At 54.5% G+C, this 20,401-nt stretch overlaps 1 protein-coding gene across 3 annotated transcripts; it reads right to left on the reverse strand.

Moving 5' to 3' along the window:
- Positions 1–258: 258 nt before the first annotated feature.
- On the reverse strand, positions 259–19,254 carry NR4A1 (nuclear receptor subfamily 4 group A member 1). Of its 3 annotated transcripts, XM_080939572.1 has the most exons (8): positions 19,112–19,254; positions 15,315–15,431; positions 4,236–5,116; positions 3,338–3,467; positions 2,924–3,075; positions 2,401–2,603; positions 2,141–2,319; positions 259–1,069 (listed from the first exon to the last, which is right to left on the reverse strand). In XM_080939572.1, the coding sequence occupies exons 3-8, from the start codon at positions 5,112–5,114 to the stop codon at positions 813–815; spliced, it is 1,800 nt and encodes a 599-aa protein (XP_080795698.1). In that variant the 5' UTR covers positions 5,115–5,116; positions 15,315–15,431; positions 19,112–19,254; the 3' UTR covers positions 259–812. The 3 variants fall into 3 exon arrangements, with proteins under 3 accessions (XP_080795698.1, XP_080795697.1, XP_080795699.1); XM_080939571.1 differs by lacking the exons at positions 15,315–15,431; positions 19,112–19,254 and adding an exon at positions 13,362–13,518; XM_080939573.1 differs by lacking the exons at positions 15,315–15,431; positions 19,112–19,254 and adding an exon at positions 8,065–8,195.
- Between the last annotated feature and the right edge of the window lie 1,147 nt (positions 19,255–20,401).

Consider the following 20,401-nt stretch of genomic DNA (forward strand, 5'->3'; position numbering starts at 1 on the left):
GGGGCTTCCCATGTTGGGAACTAGTTCCAGATGCAGGTGTAGGGGTGGACATCTATAATCCCAACACTCAGGAAATGGAGACAGTCAAATTAACAGCTTGAAAGAAGCTACAAAGCAAGTCTAACACCATCTGTGCACCATAGCAAGCTGTGTGTTTGCTGAGAAAGTCGACAGCTAAGATCTGCCCGAGGCTATTGCTGTCGCTGATAAAATCATCACAGGATGTCCAGTGATGCCAGAGAAAGACTCAATTTCGGCTACATGTCTATTTTTTATTCAATATATTAAATATATTAATCAGAAAAAGTCACATCCTATAAACCCAGGAAAAATACACAAATATAAATCAGGATCTGCCAATCACCTTCTTGAGTGACAGCTATGTACGCTTGGAAGGAGGGCGGAAGAGATCTCAAGCTGGAGGCTTGAGAGGCTTGCCCAGCTAGTGGGGGACCCCCCACCTTCCTCCCAACCCCCACCTCAGCCTCTTCCTTTCAGTATTTACAGCAGCTTCAGCTTATTTACAGCAGAGTGGTATGTGTTAAAAATGGTTTATCTTACAAAAACACACGAAGGCCAGGACTGAGCTGGGGGGGGGGATAAGACAAATTGTGGGGTCACCCCCATGGATACACACCCTCCCCCAGGTCTTGAGCTCTCTGTCCATCTTCTGGAGTGAGGAGTTACATCAGTCTTAGCTCAAAAACAGGCTGGGGGGTGAGGTGGTCTGGAGGTCCGTGGGCTACGGGCTCGAAGGCACATGGGTGATAGAAGACCATGCACACGTGTGTGCACACGTGTTCAGGGTGGGATCAGAAAGACAAGGTGTCCATAAAGATCTTGTCAACAATGGGTGGAGGGGGCACAAGGTCCTCCAGCTTGAGGCAAAAGATGCGCTGCAGGCCTTGGGTGCACAGGGTCCGAAGCTCAGGCAGTTTGCCCAGCAGACGTGACAGGCAGCTGGCCGGCTGGGGGTCTCCCGCCACGGTAGCCATATGTTCCTTCAGACAGCTAGCGATGCGGTTCTGCAGCTCCTCCACCCGCCGGGGGTCCTGGAGCCCGTGGCGATCTGCAGCAGGGAGTGTGGAGTTAGCCGCTCAGCTGACCCCCTCTCCCCAACAAGCTGCCCTGACCCTCTAGCGTGTCCCCATAGGAACCCATTTTCCAGTCTGGTCAATATTCAAAGCCAGTTCTCAGTATTCCAAGGGAGAGACAGGCTCAGACTGCTTGAATGGCTGACCGGGGTTCAGACAAACAACATAAAATCCTAATCCAGGTTTTCTGGGGTACAGGTTCCACACTGTTCTAAAATCCTGGAGTCTTGGAGGAGTGACTCAGAGTTACCACCAGGGAGAGCTGGGTATAGACCTTACTACCCACCCCTTCAAGCTCCAGTCAGCTCTTCTGACCTTGTTCTATTCAGGAGGCTCCCCTAAGAAATTTAAGTAGAAATGAGAGCAGAAGCAGAAGGGACCCAGAAACCCCTACATTTAACACCAGAGCCCACACACGGTGACGTGCACAGTAAGACACATGGCAGGAGCAATACTGGCGGAAGGAGCTGCCTTACAGAGACAGTGAGGAGAGAGCCTCTCAGAGCTGAAGCTGGTCCTGCTTCTAGACCACGGTGCTGGCTATCCTAGTGCAGAGATGTGAAAAACGCATGTGGGCACACTCCTGTGTCTTGTGAAGTTGGCAGGAAGGTTTTATTTTTAATCTATTTATTTATTTATAAAGATTTATTTATTTTATGTATATGAGTGCACTGTAGCTGTCTTCAGACACACCAGAGGAGGGCATCAGATCCCATGACAGACGGTTGTGAGTCACCTTGTGGTTGCTGGGAATTGAACTCAGGACCTCTAGAAGAGCGGTCAGTGCTCCTAACTGCTGAGCCATCTCTCCAGACTGACAGGAAGGATTTAAAACAAAATGAAACCCTAAAATACATATCTGGCACCTACAGTCACACCCTGAGGAGTCTGGAGTCATTCGAAGGCTGACAGGGGCAAATGGAGCTAGGTCCCTTTGCAGGTCATAACATCCCAATGTTGCAGGCTCTCAAGGGGCCCCAAAGTGTTAGATGCTACCGACCCAATGGTCCTGCAACCCTTGGGCCCAGTGGGTACCTGCCACTCACCAGTGATGAGGACCAGAGCAGACAGGCAGGCAAAGGCGGGAACGTCAACATCCAAGCTGTGCAGGGACCGTGAGAAGGCTAGGATGTTGTCGATCCAGTCACCAAAGCCACGCGCACACTGTAGCCGGTGTAGCACCAGGCCTGAGCAGAAGATGAGCTTCCCCTCGCCGGGCTTAGATCTGGCAGGAGACGGAGCACAGTCAGCACTCATGATGCGGGCGCGATGGGCAGCCGGGCCAAGAGGATGGTGGGCAGCTTACCGGTAGGCCAGGCGGAGGATGAAGAGCTCTAGGAAGGCAGATTCTAGCAACAGGTCTTGGTCTCCCGGGGACAGCTCGATGAAGCCAGGGATCTTTTCTGCCCACTTTCGGATAATGTCCAGGGAACCAGAGAGCAAATCATAAAATTGTTGCACGTCACCAGCATCTTCCTTCCCAAAGCGGGGCAGCACTAGTTCCTGGAACTGAAAGGAACACAGGTAAGTTCCACGGCAGGACCTGCACCAGCTGCAGCACACAACCGTGGCGTGCACTGGGACACCAGATCCAAGAATGCCAAAGAGCTAGACGGGGCCCAGGTACTTGTCAGTTACCACAGGAAAATTCAGGACTATGGCAACTGTTTACAATCAGCTCCCGACCCCATGCCCACCACAGTGCATATGTCCAACTAGCCTGCGAAGAGGGGATCCGTGTTCCCTGGTGTTGCCCTGGAGGGAGAACCTTTCCTAACAGGCACTGTGTATGTTCTCGGGGCAGGGTGGATGGGCAGGCAAGACCTCACCTTGGAATAGTCCAGCTTGGCAGTGCTAGGCCCGGAGTCCAAGTGTGCTCGGATGAGGGAAGTGAGGAGGTTGGTAGGAGAGGCATCTGGGGGCTGCTTGGGTTTTGAAGGTAGCCGGCCCCGCCGCCCTTTTAGGCTGTCTGTCCGGACAACTGCAGAGAAACAGGCAGTACTGAGAAAGGAGGTGAAGCGACCCGAAGAAGGGGGTCTTCAGTACACACCATACACCCCATTTCTGAGAAGTCAAAGATTGTTGGGAACCCCATAAGGCTCGCCCCACTCCACCCTCCCAGGTGGCAGCTACAAGGAGCTGAAGTCTAGAGGTGAGAGAGGGGATCGAGTACAGACCCCAGTGAGCCCGGCTGCCCCACCCCAGCAGGTCGCCTACGCCGAGGGCGCCATCTTGCCACCCACCTTCCTTCACCATGCCTACAGCCAGGCACTTCTGAAATCGACAAAACTGGCAACGGTTCCGCCGCCTCTTGTCCACGGGGCAGTCCTTGTTTGCCAGGCAGATGTACTTGGCACTTTTCTGTACTGTGCGCTGGGGGGGGGGGGGGGAGACACGGAACAGGCTGTCTGAGCATGGGGCTGGGAGGGGGGAGAGCCCAGGGGAGGGGACCGCACAGATCCTGTGGCCGACGCAGACAAAAGCACTCTCTGTTCATTGCTATTTTCCTAACATTTGGGCGTAGGGGAGGGAGAAACAGAGGGCCAGGATAGGGAGAGAAGTCTGGGAGACACTGGAGCCCGTTTCTACCTCAAAGGGGTGATCCAAGAACCCAAGACCAGGGGCTAGGACCTCCCCCAGGCTGCCCAGACACCTGTTCTAGCAGGTGTCTGCGTGTGTCCACCTGCCCTTTCCTGGGCACAGAGGACAGAGCTAAGGGGGGTGGAGGTAGGAGGGGAAGCCAAGCAGGCACCCAGCACTGGGACAAACATACAGCCTGTTCCCAAGTCCACCCCCAGCAAGAACCAAACCCTCTGCCTGTGTCCTTTCATCCAATGCCAGGATCGCAAGTGCCTGTGGCCCCCTCGCCCCCAGGACGGGGGCGGGGGAGAACCAGAGGCTGCCCACTAGATTTTCTGTTACTGGAAAGAAGGCCTTCTGCCCCCTTCCCCAGCTTTCTGAAGCCCCAGAGTTGTGTGCCCTTCGGAATAAAGAGTCCCAGCCCCTAAGATGACACACCCGTCCCCTTCCTGCAGGACGGAACCACCTGGGAAGAAACTTCAAGGGAGGTCACTACAGATCCCAATGGATGATCCACTCCACCCCCACCCCCAACAGTAGGCACCCAGACCCAAAAAATACCTTGAAGAAGCCCTTGCAACCCTCACAGGTGCGGACCCCATAATGCTGGCACGAAGCGTTGTCTCCACAGACAGCACAGCGGCCCTCACTGCTGCCCGAAGCCCCACTCCTGGCTTTGGTGGAGGTCACGGGTGCATCCAGAATGCCGGAAGTGTCACGGTTCGGAGAGGTGGGGGCCAAGCCTGGGAAAGCCGCTGGCATGGAATAGCTCTCTCCCTCCCCATGGTGGTGGGTGGCTGGTGATGGGAACAACTTCAGGGAACTGTGGGCCAGGCTGGGGCTGGGACCAGTGGGAGGGCTGAAGGAGAAGAAGGTTGGAGGTGGTGGAGGCCCAGAAGCCTTAGGCAACTCTGTCCATGCCCGAAGGCCTTCGTAAGTCTGGCTGGGGGAGAAGTGGCCAAATGAGCCGTCCCAGGGAGAGAGCTGGGATGGCTGGAAGTTGGGCGTGGATGGTGACGGGGCTGAGCAGGGACTGCCGTAATAATCAGAGCCGCTGGAGGACAGGGTCTCATCTAATGGGCCACTCAGCGTGCCGGGATAACAGCCGTACACCTGAAAGTCCTCGAACTTGAAAGAAGCCGAAGCGGGAGACGTGGCCGAGGACGAGGAAGAAGACGTGGAGGAGGCTGAGGAACAAGCTGAGGAGCACGGCTGGGTTGTCCCCGGCAGCTGGTAGAGGAAGGTGTCAAACTCTCCGGTGTACCCGTCCATGAAGGTGCTGAAGCTGGGTAGTGCAGCGGGTGTGGTAGGCGCCGTCTCGGGGCTGGTCAGGTCCATGGTAACCTTGCCGAACTCAAGGGCCAGGGGGTCACCTGTCAGGTGGTCACGCGGTCCTGGGCTTGTGGCTGGGGTTCCATATTGAGCTTGGATACAGGGCATCTCTGGAGAGGGAGGAGACCCAAAGGGAGGAGAAGGAGGGGTCAGTAAGGGAAGCAAGAATCTTGGTAGACCCAGGGCAGCCAAGTGGCATGCCTACACAAAGAGGGGGGTGTTAGGACCACAGAACCCAAGAATCCTAATCCCACAGCCTAAGCACCATCTCAACGAGCCACAAAGCTCATAGGCAGAGACCCCGTCCAAGAAGGCTCAGTCAGAAGACCAACCACACCCCAGTGGGCCCGGGAACTAGGAGAGGAGGCATCTATCCAGCAATGTCCCCACAGAAACAGGGGGAAGCTGTGTTCCTCCAACCCCCAGCCTCCCTGTTCACGGGAGGGGGCTGGGAGAGGCAACCCACAGAGCTTCAGTCCACTCCCTCTGGAATAAATCTGCTGATTTTTCAACCGTCGCTTCCTGGGAATATAGTCCCAGGCACACCCCAGGTTCTGTACACCCCTTCCTCACCTCCCCACACGGTGTCTGTGGAGACAGACAACCAGGAAGTGGAGAAGAACCTGCAGGTCAAGGTACAACTGTCTACCATACCACGGTAGCCTTAGGAGAAATCAGCCCTACCTCACCCCTGCATGCTGATCTCACAGGCACCCCAATCCTACCATCTGTGGCTGTGCACCCACTCTGTACTTCCTGGGGTGTTTCTAGGAGTGTAAGTGTGTGGGGGGACTAGGCTTCCTCACATTTCCAACTCCTAAATGGGTTGGGTAACATTGTTACGGACTTTTAAATGCCATATATGGGGGCTGGAGAAACTGCTCAGTGGTTAAGAGTATGTACTGCTCTCTTCCACAGGATCTAAATTCAGTTCCCAGCACCTACATCAGGTGTTTCACAACCATCTGTAACTCCTGCTCCAGGACATTTGATGTCTCTAGCCTTGTAGGATACCCATACTCATGTTCCCACACAGAGAGACACATATAAATGCAATTAAAAACAATTAAAAATTAAAAAACAAAACCTTAAATACCATATGTTGAAGGGAGGCAAGGAACTGAGTGGGAAGACCCAGAGAGAAGTCTGGATGGGAGAAAGGACAGCTCTCAAAAGGAATTCCTCAGCTAACCAAGTCATTTACCTTTATTTTTATTATTATTTTTCATGTAAATCATGGTTTTGCCTGCATGTACGTCTGTATGAGGGCATCAGAACCCTCTGAAACAGGAGTTACAGACAGTTGTGAGCTGCCACGTGGGTGCTTTTAGCTGCTGAGCCATCTCTCCAGCCCCGAACCTGGTCATTTTATAAGAGAACTCTCAGAATCCAGCAGTAGACACAAGCTAATTCGGCAGAGTAGTGGATCCTACTGGTAGATGCTCAGAGAGGAGCTGTGCCTGCCTATATCCCTCTGCTAAAGCAGATGCATGCTTCCTGTAGCAGCCAGGGTCTCAGCAAAGGTAACACACACTCCCAAACCTGAAGCACCTGAATGGCCAGATAGCTGAAGGAGGCCCTTAAGTTCACATCTGGTCAGAAACCCTGCAGAGGAGGCTCCAGGACCCAGTGTCCCTTCCCACCTTCAAGTCTGGGGTCTGTACAGTTCTAACCTTTCTAGTTGAGAAGGCAAGCCATACAGGAACTGGAGCAAAAGGTGGGGTGAGAAAGACTGTTGCCACCTGCTAGCCCTTGAAGCCCTCTGGTCCCAGTGTTTCTCCCATCCCACCCCCACCCCTGGGTGCTTAGACAAGACAGTCCCACTGATGGCCAGGCATACACCTTCCCAGGAAACAGTGCTTCCCTGCCCCAGGTCCAGCCCTGCCTGCTGTGTGGCAAATCCCTGGGCATACAGCACCTTTGAGAAATAAATATGGCCACTTCTGCCTCTGTTTGCAAGAAGAAGCCTGGGCAGGGATGGGTTGGGGGTGGAGGAAGGAGGGTGGCAGCCAGTCAGGACTGGGCATTTGTTCCAGCTCCATTCAAATCCTGTTTCTCCACTTGGACATCCTACATCCGGATCAACCCCCACCAATCTACCCTGCTTCAGGCAGATAGTCCGCAACACAAGATACAGACCTGAATCTAACCTTGGGGGGGGGGGGGGCAAGGAGGAGGAAGAGGCGGGGTTGAAGGAGGGAGTGGGAGAATCCGGCTTGGGGCAGGTCCTGGCAACCCTGTGGCTTGCACCTGTTAGGTGAACAAGCCCACAGGCTGCACCCTACCCAACGGATTTCAACAGAGATCATCGGGGTCTGCAAGCCGGTCTGAGATGACCGAAGGCTTCTCTCTAGTCATGACGCACCAAGACTGTCATGAGCAACTTCCACCCAGTCTCCACGTGCCGCTTTCCGTGGCTGCACCCAGGCTACAACTAAAACAATCCTTCCAATGCTTCTACATACTCTGACAACTTAATCTAACAGCAGTTAACCTGCCAATCTAGCCAGCCATTTCCTTCCTTCAGCAATCTCCAGGTCTTCCCGCACCGCCCAGTCAGAAATCGGTAAGGGAATCAGAAAACCTAAGTACAGCCTATGAACTGTTAAGTAAACACCAACACCGGGGAAAGGGCTGAGAGCCGGGGAAGGAGACCCGCGGAAATCCAATCTTACTTGTACTTGAATGGATCCCAGCAACGCTGAAGCTCTGTGTTCCTTCACCCCATCCCATGCTCGGGCAACCCCCTACCCCCCAATCAACACCCAAACTCAGAGTACAGAGTGTCTCACACTGGACATCCTAGGGGGGTAAAAACTCCAGGAAGACAAACCTCCACTACCTACGGGAACCAAGCACCTTGCAGACTCTTCGCTCATTTTCTAAACCTCAAGCCCGCGCTCACCCCACTCTAGAGCTATCCTTTAATACCAAAATGCACCCTACACACCCCTCCTCGTAAACCGACCCGAAAACACCCTATCCGCCCGCGCGTTCACCCCATCTCTTTCATGCACCCTCCCTAGAAACAGACGCACGCTCCCTGCGGGGTACCTACCCGGCCGGCTCCCGCTCCCAGTGGCCGGGACCAGCGACCCAGTCGCAGTCTGGTCCCGCGTGCGCTCCGCAGTCCTTCTCGCACACTCCCCCAACTTTCGCAGTCTCTTGCACTGGGGCTCCCCAGGCGAGCCCGACCCACCTCTTATGCGCTCCGTGACGCATGGTGAGGGGCGGGGGCGCCACTGACGCACGCGGCCGGGCGAGCTTTGGCCATACAAGGGCGCGGGGGGCGGCGCGGTTCCGGCGGGAGGCGGCCAGGAGGAGGCGCGGGGACGGGGAGCCCGAGGGGGCGGGGCGAAGGGGGGGCCTGGAATGTCTGCGCGCGTGACGCACGCGGGGTTCCATTGACGCAGGGAGCGCGGATTGTTTGATCTATAAATAGTTTAACTCTCGCCCGCCGCGCCGGCTAAATATAGCAGCTTCCAGACCCACTAGGCTCCCCAAGCTGGACCCGGGATCGGGTCCCGGGGTCTGAAATAACCGACCAGGAGGAGAGGGTGTTGTAAAGCCGCGCCCGCAGGGCTTCCCCAGAACAGGATCCCCTCCCCTCCAGCTGCTCCTGGGGCCAACAGCACCCACTCCTTCCTGCCCACCCCTTCCCCAGGCCCTGCTCCGTCTTTGTCCCTTTCCCAGTCTGTCCTGGACACCTATGGTGTCACTATGTGCTACTCTGGGCAGCTAGGGCGGTTCAGGGCTGAGGCAAGCAATTCTGGGACACACCCAGAAGAGAGGTGGGCTGGGCTTGTGCCTCAGCCTTGGCAATGTGCACTTGATTTGCCTAGCAGGGTCTCTAGCCCCAGGAATGACAGAAGCCCAGCTTTGCTCCTGGCGACAGGGGGTGGGGGGGAGAAAATCTGGCTTTTAAAGTCCCTTCCGTAGGGGCACGGCTTTGCCAGGCTGGGTCAACGGGCTCTGCTCCACACTGATGCTGGTTTCTCAGCGGTGGCCTCCCTAACCCCTCGCAAGGATGGATGCATCCTAGTTGAGAAATTGCCGAATTTCAGAACCGGGTGGAGCCTGAGAAATCTTTCCAAACTCATGCCAACTCTTCCCCATTTTATAAATAGACTCAGAGACATAATGCACTTGTTCAAGGTCACCGAGCACACTGGGGTCTAGAACCCAGGGCTGTGCCCTCCATTCCTGTCAATTCCCTAGTCCCAATCCCCGGTGGGGAGCACCCGCCTCCCCACTACCTGCTCCAGCAGTGAAGGGAGCAGCTGTAAGCAGTTACTGCAGGAAGGGCCCAGGCAGAGCTGTGCTCAAAGTACAGACCAGGCTGCAGTCACCTGGAGTGGTCACCCTGCAGGTCACATCTCCATCCCAGTCTAATCTTAAGGAACCCTCATTTGCTAGCAAGGTAAGAGTGAGGAAGGAGTGTGGAGAAATAGTTCAGTGGTTAGCTTTCTCCACCAGGGATTCTCTTTGCAGTATCTCTGCACCTGTCACCCCCCCTTTTTTCCAGCCAGCCACAACCAACACCACCCCACCAGTGCAGCAGACTAACTGAGGCTAGCTACCCAATGGCCTCCCATTCTAGCCATAACCGTTTTTTTTTTGTTTTTTTTTTTTTAATGGGCTGAGGGTGTAACTCAGGGGTGGAGCTCTTGCCTAGGGTCTATAACCCAGAGTCCCACCTGTCACCAGAAAAGACCTCCCTAACCAGCCAGCCACTTCTTTCTAATCACAGGTTACCAGAACCCCAAGGCTAACATGTAGTCTTGCTATGATCGAGTCCACAGTTCTGGACTTTCCAAAGCCACTTTCCAAAGGACATAAAGCCACCTAGGAGAAGTGTGCACAGGATGAAGCCAACCAGAGCCACCCTGGGCCTTTCCCCTACATCATCCATAGTTTCCTTGGACATTTGCCCAGAAGTTTAGTTGAGCTTTTGTTTAAATATGGAAGCCACTGCTATTGTTTAAACCCTCTTCCCACTCGAAAACAGGACCTAGAGGTTCCATGAGGAGGGACACCTTTGCGGCCCTGAGGGAGATGCTAACAGGGTAAGTAGCAGAGGACCCCGGAGCACACTGTAACCCAGGCCAACCTCCTTGAGCCACTACACATCGCAGAGGCTGCCTCAAAGCAAGAGGGGGACAAGGAACAATGGCTGGTACCAGGGAGTGTGATGCTGGAGGGTCTAAAGTCACTACATTTAACCATCAATATAAAAGAAGAGACACTGTGGGAACATAGCTAGGGCCACTTAAACAGGCACAAGTGTGGAGCAGGGAGCCTAGTTCAGACAGAAGAAAGGCAAAAGGGATTTGGGGGGAGTCCCACGCTTCATTCCTGCAGGTCAGAGCCTGCCTAAGAACACTAGCCCAGAGTTCCCCACGGTGGAAGCAGGTACAAAATCGATTTGAGCTTTGGGAGACCTAGAGCAAACCCGGTCCCTGACTGGGCAGAAGCCTCTCAGTGGACCACCAAGTCCTACTTTTAAAACTCAAACCAGGTTCAACTGCTCACTGGAGTAGGAGTAAGGAGAGTGAATAATGCTGGGACCTGCGACCCAAACTGGAGCTGGAACACTCGAAACCCACCACAGGTAGGGAGGGAGAAGAGCTAACATACTGCAGAACAAAGCAGTGCTATCCAGCAGAAGCAGGTCAGACCACAGTGCGTCCCAGGTGTTTCTGGGGGAGTCTTGGTGGCTGCAAACATGACAGTTCCTGACCTGGATGATATGTTGGCTCTAGAGAGGTTGGTCATCAGACTACTTTCCAAGTTTTTGATCTAGGACAACCGTTCTCAACCTTTAGGTCATGACCCCACCCCCGGGGGGGCTCAAACAACGCTTTCGCATGGGGTCACTTAAGACCATCCGAAAACATGGATGTTTACGTCACGATTCATAACTGGCAAAATTACAGATATGAAGGAGCAACGAGATAATTGCATGGTTCCCACAACAGCAGGAACTGCATTAAAGGGTTGCAGCATTAGGAAGGTTGGGAGCAGCTGATTTAAGTGGGTGCAGATGCAGCCCAAATTGACCGAGTGTATGTCTCTGAAATCAGAGTAGCTGTTTCTCAGTATATATCTATCAACAGTTACTCCGAGCAGGGCGTTGGGAGGAGCTGCTACAGGACTTCAGAGAATCATTGGCAACACACCTCTGTAGCCCTAGCACTGAGGCAGGAGGATCACTGAAATTTCAGGGGCAACCTGAAACACACGCTCAGACTCAGTCTCAGAAAACAGGGTTAGGGAAGAGGCCGGGAGGATAGGGATTACAGACGCCCGGGCACGTGAGGAACATGAGGGTAGCACCCTGCCTCCCCTTCTGCATAGTCTTTCCTGGTATGGCCTTGACTCTTCGACAGTAAGTAGCCTGGGCTAGCATGCCCACCATCATTCCTCTGCAGAGTTGGGTAAACAGGAATAGGGGAACTGGATTCACACAGCCCTTTCCCACGATGCCCCTTGGGCTGGGCCCCATCCTGTAAAGCAGAGGGCAGAAATCTCCCTCCTTTCACTAAGACCGTCCCCACCCACAAGCCCCATGCCCTTCCCATGGTGTGGGTCAAGGGAGTAAGCCTGGTTTCCTCCACTGAGAAGTAGCCCTGGGAGCTTCCCCTGCTCAGCCCCAGAGCCTGCAGCCAGCCCTGACCAGGCCACTTCCTCTTCCTGCCCTGACAGTGGGCACGGGGATTTGTGTTGTGGGCAGGGAAGTGCTACCTGCTGCCTGGGGGCGGGGCCTTCCCATGGCAGCTCTGGAAACCCAGGTGAAGGGTCAAGACCAGGTCTCCGGCCTTAATTTTTTGGTACTCCCCTGTCCCCCCAAAAATAAACAGGTTTCCAGTTTGAGTTCCCAGGTTAGCCCATGAGCCCCGTGTTCCTCCTTCCGCAGAACAGGCAGGCTGTGAAAGAGCTACCACAGGTATCTTACTCTAGGTCAGTAAATCTCTACATAGTGAAACCTGGCCAGGTCCCGTGGCCCTCTGGGGAGACCCAAAGTTCCACAGTGGGGAGTTCAGTTCACTAAGGGGAGAGAAAGGCTAAACTCCCGAACAGAGTGCTTAGATCTGGATGCCAGGAACCGGCAGGAGAAACCTGAGAGTGGCAAGGGACAGGCAGGGACAGACCAGGGACCAGGGTTACACTCTCCCTGTCTGGGACCTGAACAGTAACCCCTTCTCCTCAGAGGTCCTGAGTGAGAGAAAACAGGAGCAGTTAAGCTGTATGCACCCAGAAGCTCTCTCTGTGGAAAGTACTCTGTTAATACGGGATGGCGGTGTTATTACTGAAGGAAAAGCCACAGAAGCTACCTTTGGTCCAGTGATTTGTGCACCCCATCAATCTCCCAGGCAGAAGAAACTAATACACAGTATATAGGAATAGGATCAGACTTCCAGAGGAACTGTCAGGTAGAACAGGAAAGCACAGAAGAGCTCAAAGTTCTCTGGGAAAGACTACCTCATTTCTCCCTCCTCACAAGCTCTTGGGATGCATCTCTCCCGGCCAGTTTTCCATCTCTGAGGGTCTTCCACTACCTTACAGAATGCCCACACCCACCAAATTTCCTTAGCCCTGCCCAAGGTTTCCCCACCCAACCTCCTCAGCACAAAGTCAAATTCCAAAATAAAACCTCCCCGATAAGGAGCCTCAGCCGGAAGACTGCCACACTTTCCTATTGTTAAAGTATTTTTAGTGTCGGGCTCTGGATTCAGTTAGAGACTCGGTTCAGAAAGGAGAAACTTTTTTTTTTTTTAAGAACAGAGGAGAGTACAGGAGACTCCCACGAAAGAGGCTGCCTCTGGCCCAGGTCCCGGGAGTATGTTTGAGGCAAGCTGGCTTCACTACAGCCCTGCTTCTCAGCACCCAAAGCACCTGGGACAGACAGGAAGGAGAGCAGGCTAGAGGGAAGATTAGCAAGAAGTCTACTGGCCGGCCGTAGGCTCCTACAGGACCGGCAGCCTGGGGCCCTACTCAGAGAGCAACCTTGAGATAAGCCAGTAGACAGATTCCCAGTTTGCTCCTGCTTAAGCAAACTGGAGGCTCTACCAGGCAGTAAAGACAACCTGAGCAGTCTCTGAGGAGAGGGCAAATCTGTTCCCATGTCCCCAGTCAGACTTAAAGGGTTCCCAAGTCTGACTTCCACCACCCAGTGTACCAGGCTACATCCTCTGTTTCCAGGACCCCCTACCACCCTCTTCCCCTCCCTCCCCCTCCCTCCCCCTCCCCTCAAAGTCAAAGGGTCTAGCCTGCCACTCACAGTGGAGAACATCTGGCAGGATGGGCAAAGTGGGGAAAATCCAAACAGATCAGGTTTTCTGTCCCCAAACTTACCAGCGTGTATCCTCACAGACCCAGAGGGCAAAAGAAAAATCCAGGGTTAGTGGGGGGGAGGGTCTTTCCACAGCCTCAAGGAACCCAGTGGGGAGCTGTGACAGCTGGCCAGCCTGTCCTTCCCAGCTGAGGCCATACACTGGCTGAGCAGACTCTGGATAGGAACTGTCTCCAAGCCAGTGTGTCCTCTTCTGTTTATATAGCAGAAACCAGAGCTGGCCTCTGGGGACCGGGAGAGCCGCCGCAAGGCTTTCTTGGCTAGGGCCTGACTTTGGCCCAGGTCAGCAAGAGCCCAAAATAGTCAGCTGACGGGAGCCCCAGAGTAAGCATGACCCTGGGCCCGTGCCCAGGCCTGGCAAACAGGTGCCCACGTCACAAGACTTGCAGCTCTAACACTCACGGGGCCCTGGCTGGCAGCCCCTTAGGGTGGCATTGGCAAATGTATTTGACATGGGAATTCCATCCAGTCACATCACCCAGACAACAGAGCAAACATGAATGCTGCCCCCAATGGGAAGGCTGGGTCTTCAGGAAGCCAGGAGTGGGCTGGGGATAGAAACATGGGCCAAGAGGAAGGAGACACCTGGCCGCTGTTGTCACCCCGACTCAAGTGCTCCCTAAGTCCAGATCTCTGCTGACCAGGGCCACCTGCCCCTTCCACTTACAGTAATTCTCCCTGTCCCCAACCCAAGTTGGTGTTAGGGACCCCGCTGCCAGCAAGAAGCTGGCTCCCAGGTGTACACTCAGCCCAGCTCCCAGGAGCGGGGTTTCCTCCAGGCTGACTGCACACTGTCTTTTCTAGCCTAGCTACCTCCATGAGACTCTGCACCCCAATCACCGGCTCCACGGGGCTGAAGACAGCAATAGAGACCATGAGCAGTCTTACAGTCATCTAGTACAGTGATTCTCAACCTGTGGGTGGACACCCATTTGGGGGCCCAAAAAACCCTTTCCTAGGAGTGGCCTAGGAGCATCGGAAAACATGGATGTTTAAGTTACAATTTGTAACAGTAACAAAATCACAGTTAAGAAGTAGCAACAAAAGTAATTGCATGGTTGGGGGTCATGGCAAGAGTAATCGTATTAAAGGGCAGCAGCATCAGGAAGATTCAGAGGCGCTCATCTAGAGTTTCCCAAACCTGAGGAATTGTTGCTTGAAATGGCCTTATGTCCCAAAGAAAGAGGAAAAGAGTATTGGAGTCTGCATCCAGGGTGCTAGATTGAATCCCAGCTCTCTGGGCATGCTGACCAAACCTTAGGGGCCTTTAGCCCCAACCCAGCCTCTCAGGGACCCTGTAAGAAAGCCCTCTCCCTCCCCTACAGATCACCCATCTGGGCTCCCTAGGATTCTCCATTTCAGCACACCCTGCCTGCCTCCTGGCTGGACCATGAGCCGCCTCTTTCCCTGTAATGCTGTAAGTGTGAGAAGCAAACCAAGGACACCTTGGGTTTGGCCTCAGGTTAGGGACTTTCCTTCACAAGAATACTATATGAATGCCGCCATGGTGACAGGGGTGGCCCCCATGCTTGGCTGGTATAGTCCAGGACTTGCACCTCCCCGGTTGCAGTACCTACACCCTGGAAACAGGCCAACCCTCAAACCCACATGCCCCTGCTACGCTCCCAGTCCTCCGATACCCACCCCACCCTTCAGCTTCCTGGAACCATGCACAGGCTGCCCTGCCCCCGAGAGCAGCTGTCACCTCACCCAGCCACGAGACTGGGACCCCAGAGTTCCAGCATAAGCTGTGAAGAACATAGGCTTCCCCGTCCCCACCCCCGCATCATCACCCCACGTCTGAAGAAATCAGATGTTCCCATGCTTAGCAACCTAGGGCAGGGCTTCCCCCTCCAGCCCCCAGACCACATCCTCTCCAGGCAGCCCTGCACCCACCTCTGCCTCCATCCTACCCCACCTGCTCGAGGGCCCCAGAGGATAGCAGCAATACTCACCACTCCGGGTGGCCCAACAGGACTGCCAACACTCACATCATCTCCTCAGCCTTCAGGGCTCAGCAATGCAGCCAAGTCACCAGGGAGGAGCAGGGGCTGGCCTCTGTCCATGGTGGCCTATGGAGGAGTTAGCATTAGTGAGGAGCTACAGCCATCCTGCAGACAATATGGCTGGGAGACAAGGAGTCAGGACAGGGGCAGGATCCAGATCACAACAGGGACAAGACAATCTTAGTAATGAGTTCTGAGGGATGAGCTGTAGGCAACATCTGGGCATCTCAGAGCCAGGAAGGCATCCTATCTCTGCCACCTTGCCTGTTTCCTTCTTGCTGAGGCCCTTGGATGTGTAGCAGAGAGAAAGTGGTCCCTGTTAGAACAGACAGAACACCTGTCCCTCCTTACAGGGCTCCAGTTTAGACCTAGAGCCCAGAGTTCCCCAGAGGGCAAGACTCTATGTGAGCCTCTCTGGCCTCAGGGAGGCTTCTAACCCATGCAAGGAGACTCTTCTGAACTCCTAAGATAGAAACCCAGACCCTGAACAGGAAGTGAGGTGTACGTATCAGACGACCTAGGTTCCAACTGTGGCTCCAACCCCCACAGTCCCTCAACAAATGAGATGGTCTCTCCCTACTTCTTTGTCAGAGAAGAAATCACGATGTGTCATTGATATCTCTAAAAGCAGCTGCTGCAGGCTGTTATTAGGATTTAATACAGAATAGGAGGCACAGGCAGGGAGAGCTCTGCAAGTTCAAGGCCAGCCAAGGCTACCTAGGAGACCTGTCTCAGAAAACAGAGCCAAGCACACATATAGTTACTTATCATCATTGGGAGGTCTTAATGAACACATGCAAAAGGTGGGCCTCTTAACACAGCCAGTAATCCAAGTGTGCTGGGAGACCAAGGCAGGAGGATTACAACCTCAGGGCCTGTCTGGACTACAGAAGGAGTTCAAGGCCACTCTGGGCAAGTCCGTGAGAATCCTTCAAAAAATAGAAGGGATAGAAACAATGGCAGAGTACTTGCTTACCAGGAGCAAGGTCCTAGGTTCAATCCCCAGCAGAAGAAACAGGGAGAGGTGCAAGGACCAGAGAAGGAAGGAGGTAAAGCGAGAGAAATATGAAGGAACAACAAGAAAAAGGAATAAGGAGGAGGAGGAGAGGAGGAGGAGAAGGTGGAGGAGGAAGGAAGAAAAAGCTAAGTTCAGACTCTGGCTCCTTCCTGGACACGTCTGGGCACCTGGCCTCCGATTCAAGTAGAAACCAGTGATGTACCCAACCATAACCTTTAGCTCTCTTCTAGCACTGGCCATGGCCCTTGACCACACCTCCCCCTCCCTTCTCCCTCTCATCATTATCCCTTCCCTCTAGAGCCCAGAGAGAGCAGAGAGTAGGGCAGTGCATTCAAGCTATTGGACCACATAGCAGGCCAGAAGGGTGGGAAAGGGGAAGTAGGTATTTCCACAACAGTAGGTGGAAGGACCGAGAGAGGGGAAGGCCCAGGGGTGGGTCACATGCTCCTGACCTCTGCCCCAAGGGCACCAACTAAGGGATGCTCCCGTGGCTCAGATACCCAGATCTTGCCTTGCTGGTGGTAGCACCTGCCAAGCATGCACAAAGCCCTGGCTTGACTCTCTAGCGTCCCTCACACAGGAGGATGACAGCCGGAAGTGCAGGCATGTGTGAAGCTCAGCACAGGGAGACGGCGGAGGTACCTCTAGCCAGGAAGAGAAGGCAAGCAGGAGTCAAACCTGCTACCAAGAGGGAGTGCCACCGTCCTCCTGTGCACCCGAAACAGGACAAACACTGCCTGCTATCACAAGGTGGGCTGACCCCCTGCCCCAACCAGGTCCGTATCTCCTGTCGACAGAAGGGACAGAGCCTGGCACCTTGTCCCCAGAAAATGACTGAGCGACAGCTCTGAAGAACAGGTGTGTGTGTTATCCCATCGCCTGTCCCTAGACCAAAACTCCCTCCTAACAATCACATGGTCAGCATTCCTGAACTACTGTGAGCAAGGCAGTGTGCCCAGGACAGGGAAAGACCCGGGAGCGCTTGAGATCTCGAGCAAGCCCAGGGCCCAGCTGCAGAAGGGACTGCACCAGTTGCTGTGTAGAGGGCAAACCCAAGACTTCTGAGGCTCAAAAGAGGGAAGGTGGTCTGTAAAGGGGATGTGTGTGCATTGGTACCAGCTCCTACTGCTCTTCCCACCCATCCCTCCCTCTAGTCACAGGGGTCTTCCTTCAACCACCCACAGCCTTAGCATTGGCTGTTCCCTCCACTGGGAATTTACTGTTCCTCATCTGCCTGTCTGTCTGCTTCCTCCTGGTGTATCGGGTTTCCAATTCATCTAACCTTCTCAAAGACCTCTTCCTGCCACCCCACCCCCACACTAACCCGTTTTCACTCCACCCAGGACTGACTTCCCACTTGTGTATCATCTATCTCCCTACTAGGAAAAAAAAATGTCTGCCCAGCACCACAACCTTCAGTTTGAAACAGATAGGCAGGTGCTAGGGCCTATGAAGGGGAGAGGCCCGGGTTGACCAAGCCTACATTTGAGCTGGTTAGGAAGACCAGATAAATGAGGGGAATATCCCAGCTAAGGAACTGTCCCATCCATCTGGGGACAGGTCCAACAGATACACAAATCTTCCTTTTGGTTGAATTGTAATTTTGAATCAGATTAACCAGATCTCTAGGACCCCAGCTCCTGCAAGGACCCGCAGAAACCTGATAAGCCCTTCCTAGGAAGCACTGAAGTGTTTTCTTAACTAAAATCTCCACTTGCCACAAGGCATGGACGGCAGTGTTTCTAAAACCCTGATGGGTCTGGACACAGCTCCACACTGGATGACAGGCACGAAATAAAAGCACTGACTAAGAACTTTACAGACATCATCTCACCTCACGGTGCCACAAGAAAGGGATAGCTTTTATTCACTATTCACTGAGAAAGACCCGGCCTAAGAATGGCTTTAAAAACTAGCAGAGCTATGTGATTAGAACCCAGACTCCCCTTCTGCGAATCTACTTAGCCCTAGTGGGAAGCCCGCCTCCATTGCGTCCAGAAGTGTGAGCCCCTAAGGAACAGCTCTGTGTCTGGGTAGATGAGCTTCTGAATCAGGCTTGGGGCCTGCACGCCTGAGGTGAAAGTCTTACCTCCAGCCAAGGTCTCACCATTTCTTACCAGAGCCATTCATCTCACGGGTGTAAACCCCACAAACACCATCATTAAAAATCATGGCCTTACAGTAAACTACACTGTCTTTCTTAGCCCCTGCTCACGACAAAGCTTGGCTCCCTTGTCAAGCCTTTGCCCAAGTCAGTGATCTGAACGTCCCCTTGGAGGTGACAGCCCAGTGCAGGTAGAATCCCAGGACCATCTTGTACCTTTGGACACCTGTTGGGATCCTGCCTACCAGAGTTTGCCCATTATGATAGTCCCAAACCCAGGTCACTTGCTGTGAAACTACCTTTGGTCCTTCGGATCACTTATCAATAAACAGACACGGAAGGGGGGTTGTGTGTCCAAGTGAGGGGTCTGAGGCATGCATCCATGCAGACCACCCTCTGGCGCCACCGCAGTCCCCAAGCCCGAATGGATGCCTTGCCGGCGCCTCCCGCGCTGGGTGGCCTGGGCTGCTGACTCCCGCACACCGGGACGTGGAGGCACGTCTCGGACCTAGCCGAGTCCAACCAGCGCCGCCCACCCACCCCGCCGTCCCCGGGGCGGGCAGGAGGGCACCGCGCTGACCCGCAGATCCGCGAACGCAAGTCCCCGCCGCCCGGGCCCCTCACCTGGCCCCGCGGGCTGCGCTCGTGTCTCCGCCCGCGCCTTCCGGGCTCGCGCCCCGCTCGGGCCCGCAGGGTCGCCCATGCCGGGTCGCCGCCGCCTCCCGCTCCCGCTGCGCCGGGCGCCCCCACCCGCGGTTCCGGCCGCGCCCGCGCCCCCCGCCCCCGACTCCTCCCCCGGCGGGAGGCCGGGCGGGGACCGTGACGCGCGCCCATTGACGTCTCCGGAATCCCGGCGGCAGCAGCCGACGCAGCCTCATCAATGGGCTAAAAATAGCGGCGCCCGGAATAGCCTCCAGCGCCCCGCCCCGCGTCCCCCGTCTCCCAAAGCTCTCCCGCCGCACACCCCGTTACATAACGCGCCCCTCCTGTGGCCAGGGTAGGGTTGCTGTTTCCAGGTGAGCCCTCTCCAACCTCCAGGACATCACCTCCCCCACACACACATGCAGTTCATGAATAAATCTACCCAGGGACTTCCCCTGAACACTAGGTGGAAAAAGTGAGGCCCAGAAGGGTTCACCTGCTACCCAAAGTCACACAGCAATTAGGCTGGGGAAGTCAGGAACCCAGCCTACCTTTGAGCCCGTGGGTATCTATCTCACGGTGGCATGAGTCTCTCATCCCGTGAGACTGTGTGTAACACCCCAAGGACAAGGAACAAGGTAGCAGGGTATAGGACTTTCAGGAGAGAAGACACCTAACAAAGAGGACTTCTGGGATGGTGTAATGTCGCATGAAAAACTTGAGGCGGGAGTACTCACTGATTTGTCTGCTCACATAGGCCTCTGTGACCTAAGGCAAGTCGAATGATTTCCCTGGTGCTCTGCGTAGTCTCTAGCCTTTGATAGTGACCAGACCAGAGAAAATGTTCAATAAGTAGTCTTGCACACAGTAGGTGCTCAGACTTAATGTGTCCTGTTCTTCTGTGGACCTTGTGATCTACAGTGCCTCCTATGACTACCGTTGCTAAGCAGTCCCTGCAAGATCTTTGGGACGAGGAGGTCAATGTGGTCCTAGGCTTTGGAAAATGAGAGGACCGCCCTGTCCTGAGCAAACCCTTCTTCCCCCAACAGCTGCCCATTCTAACAGGACACACCGGAAGCCTGATGTGTGACAACACTCTTCCTGAAGAGACACAAAACACCTATTTACCTCAGATACAGAACCCAAGACAGGCCAAAGTACAGAAACCACCAAAGTCCAACTTGGTGAGCCAATGAATTTTATTGGGGTTACTTACAGGAGTATGGGTGAGGGGTTAATTACAGGAGCAGAAATGACTCAAGGACAGCAGTA

Source organism: Micromys minutus (assembly GCF_963924665.1).
Source record: "Micromys minutus genome assembly, chromosome: 27".
NCBI classification, from domain to species: Eukaryota; Metazoa; Chordata; class Mammalia; order Rodentia; family Muridae; genus Micromys; species Micromys minutus.

What these genes read in the sequence shown, in the direction of transcription:
- NR4A1 (XM_080939572.1), bottom strand. Translation starts at nt 5,114, where the DNA reads ATGCCCTGTATCCAAGCTCAATATGGAACCCCAGCCACAAGCCCAGGA. An exon ending in GTTGCAAGGGCTTCTTCAAG is followed by an intron (nt 3,468 to 4,235) that starts GTATTTTTTGGG and finishes CCCCCCCCCCAG; the next exon opens with CGCACAGTACAGAAAAGTGC. An exon ending in ATCCTCCGCCTGGCCTACCG is followed by an intron (nt 2,320 to 2,400) that starts GTAAGCTGCCCA and finishes GTCTCCTGCCAG; the next exon opens with ATCTAAGCCCGGCGAGGGGA.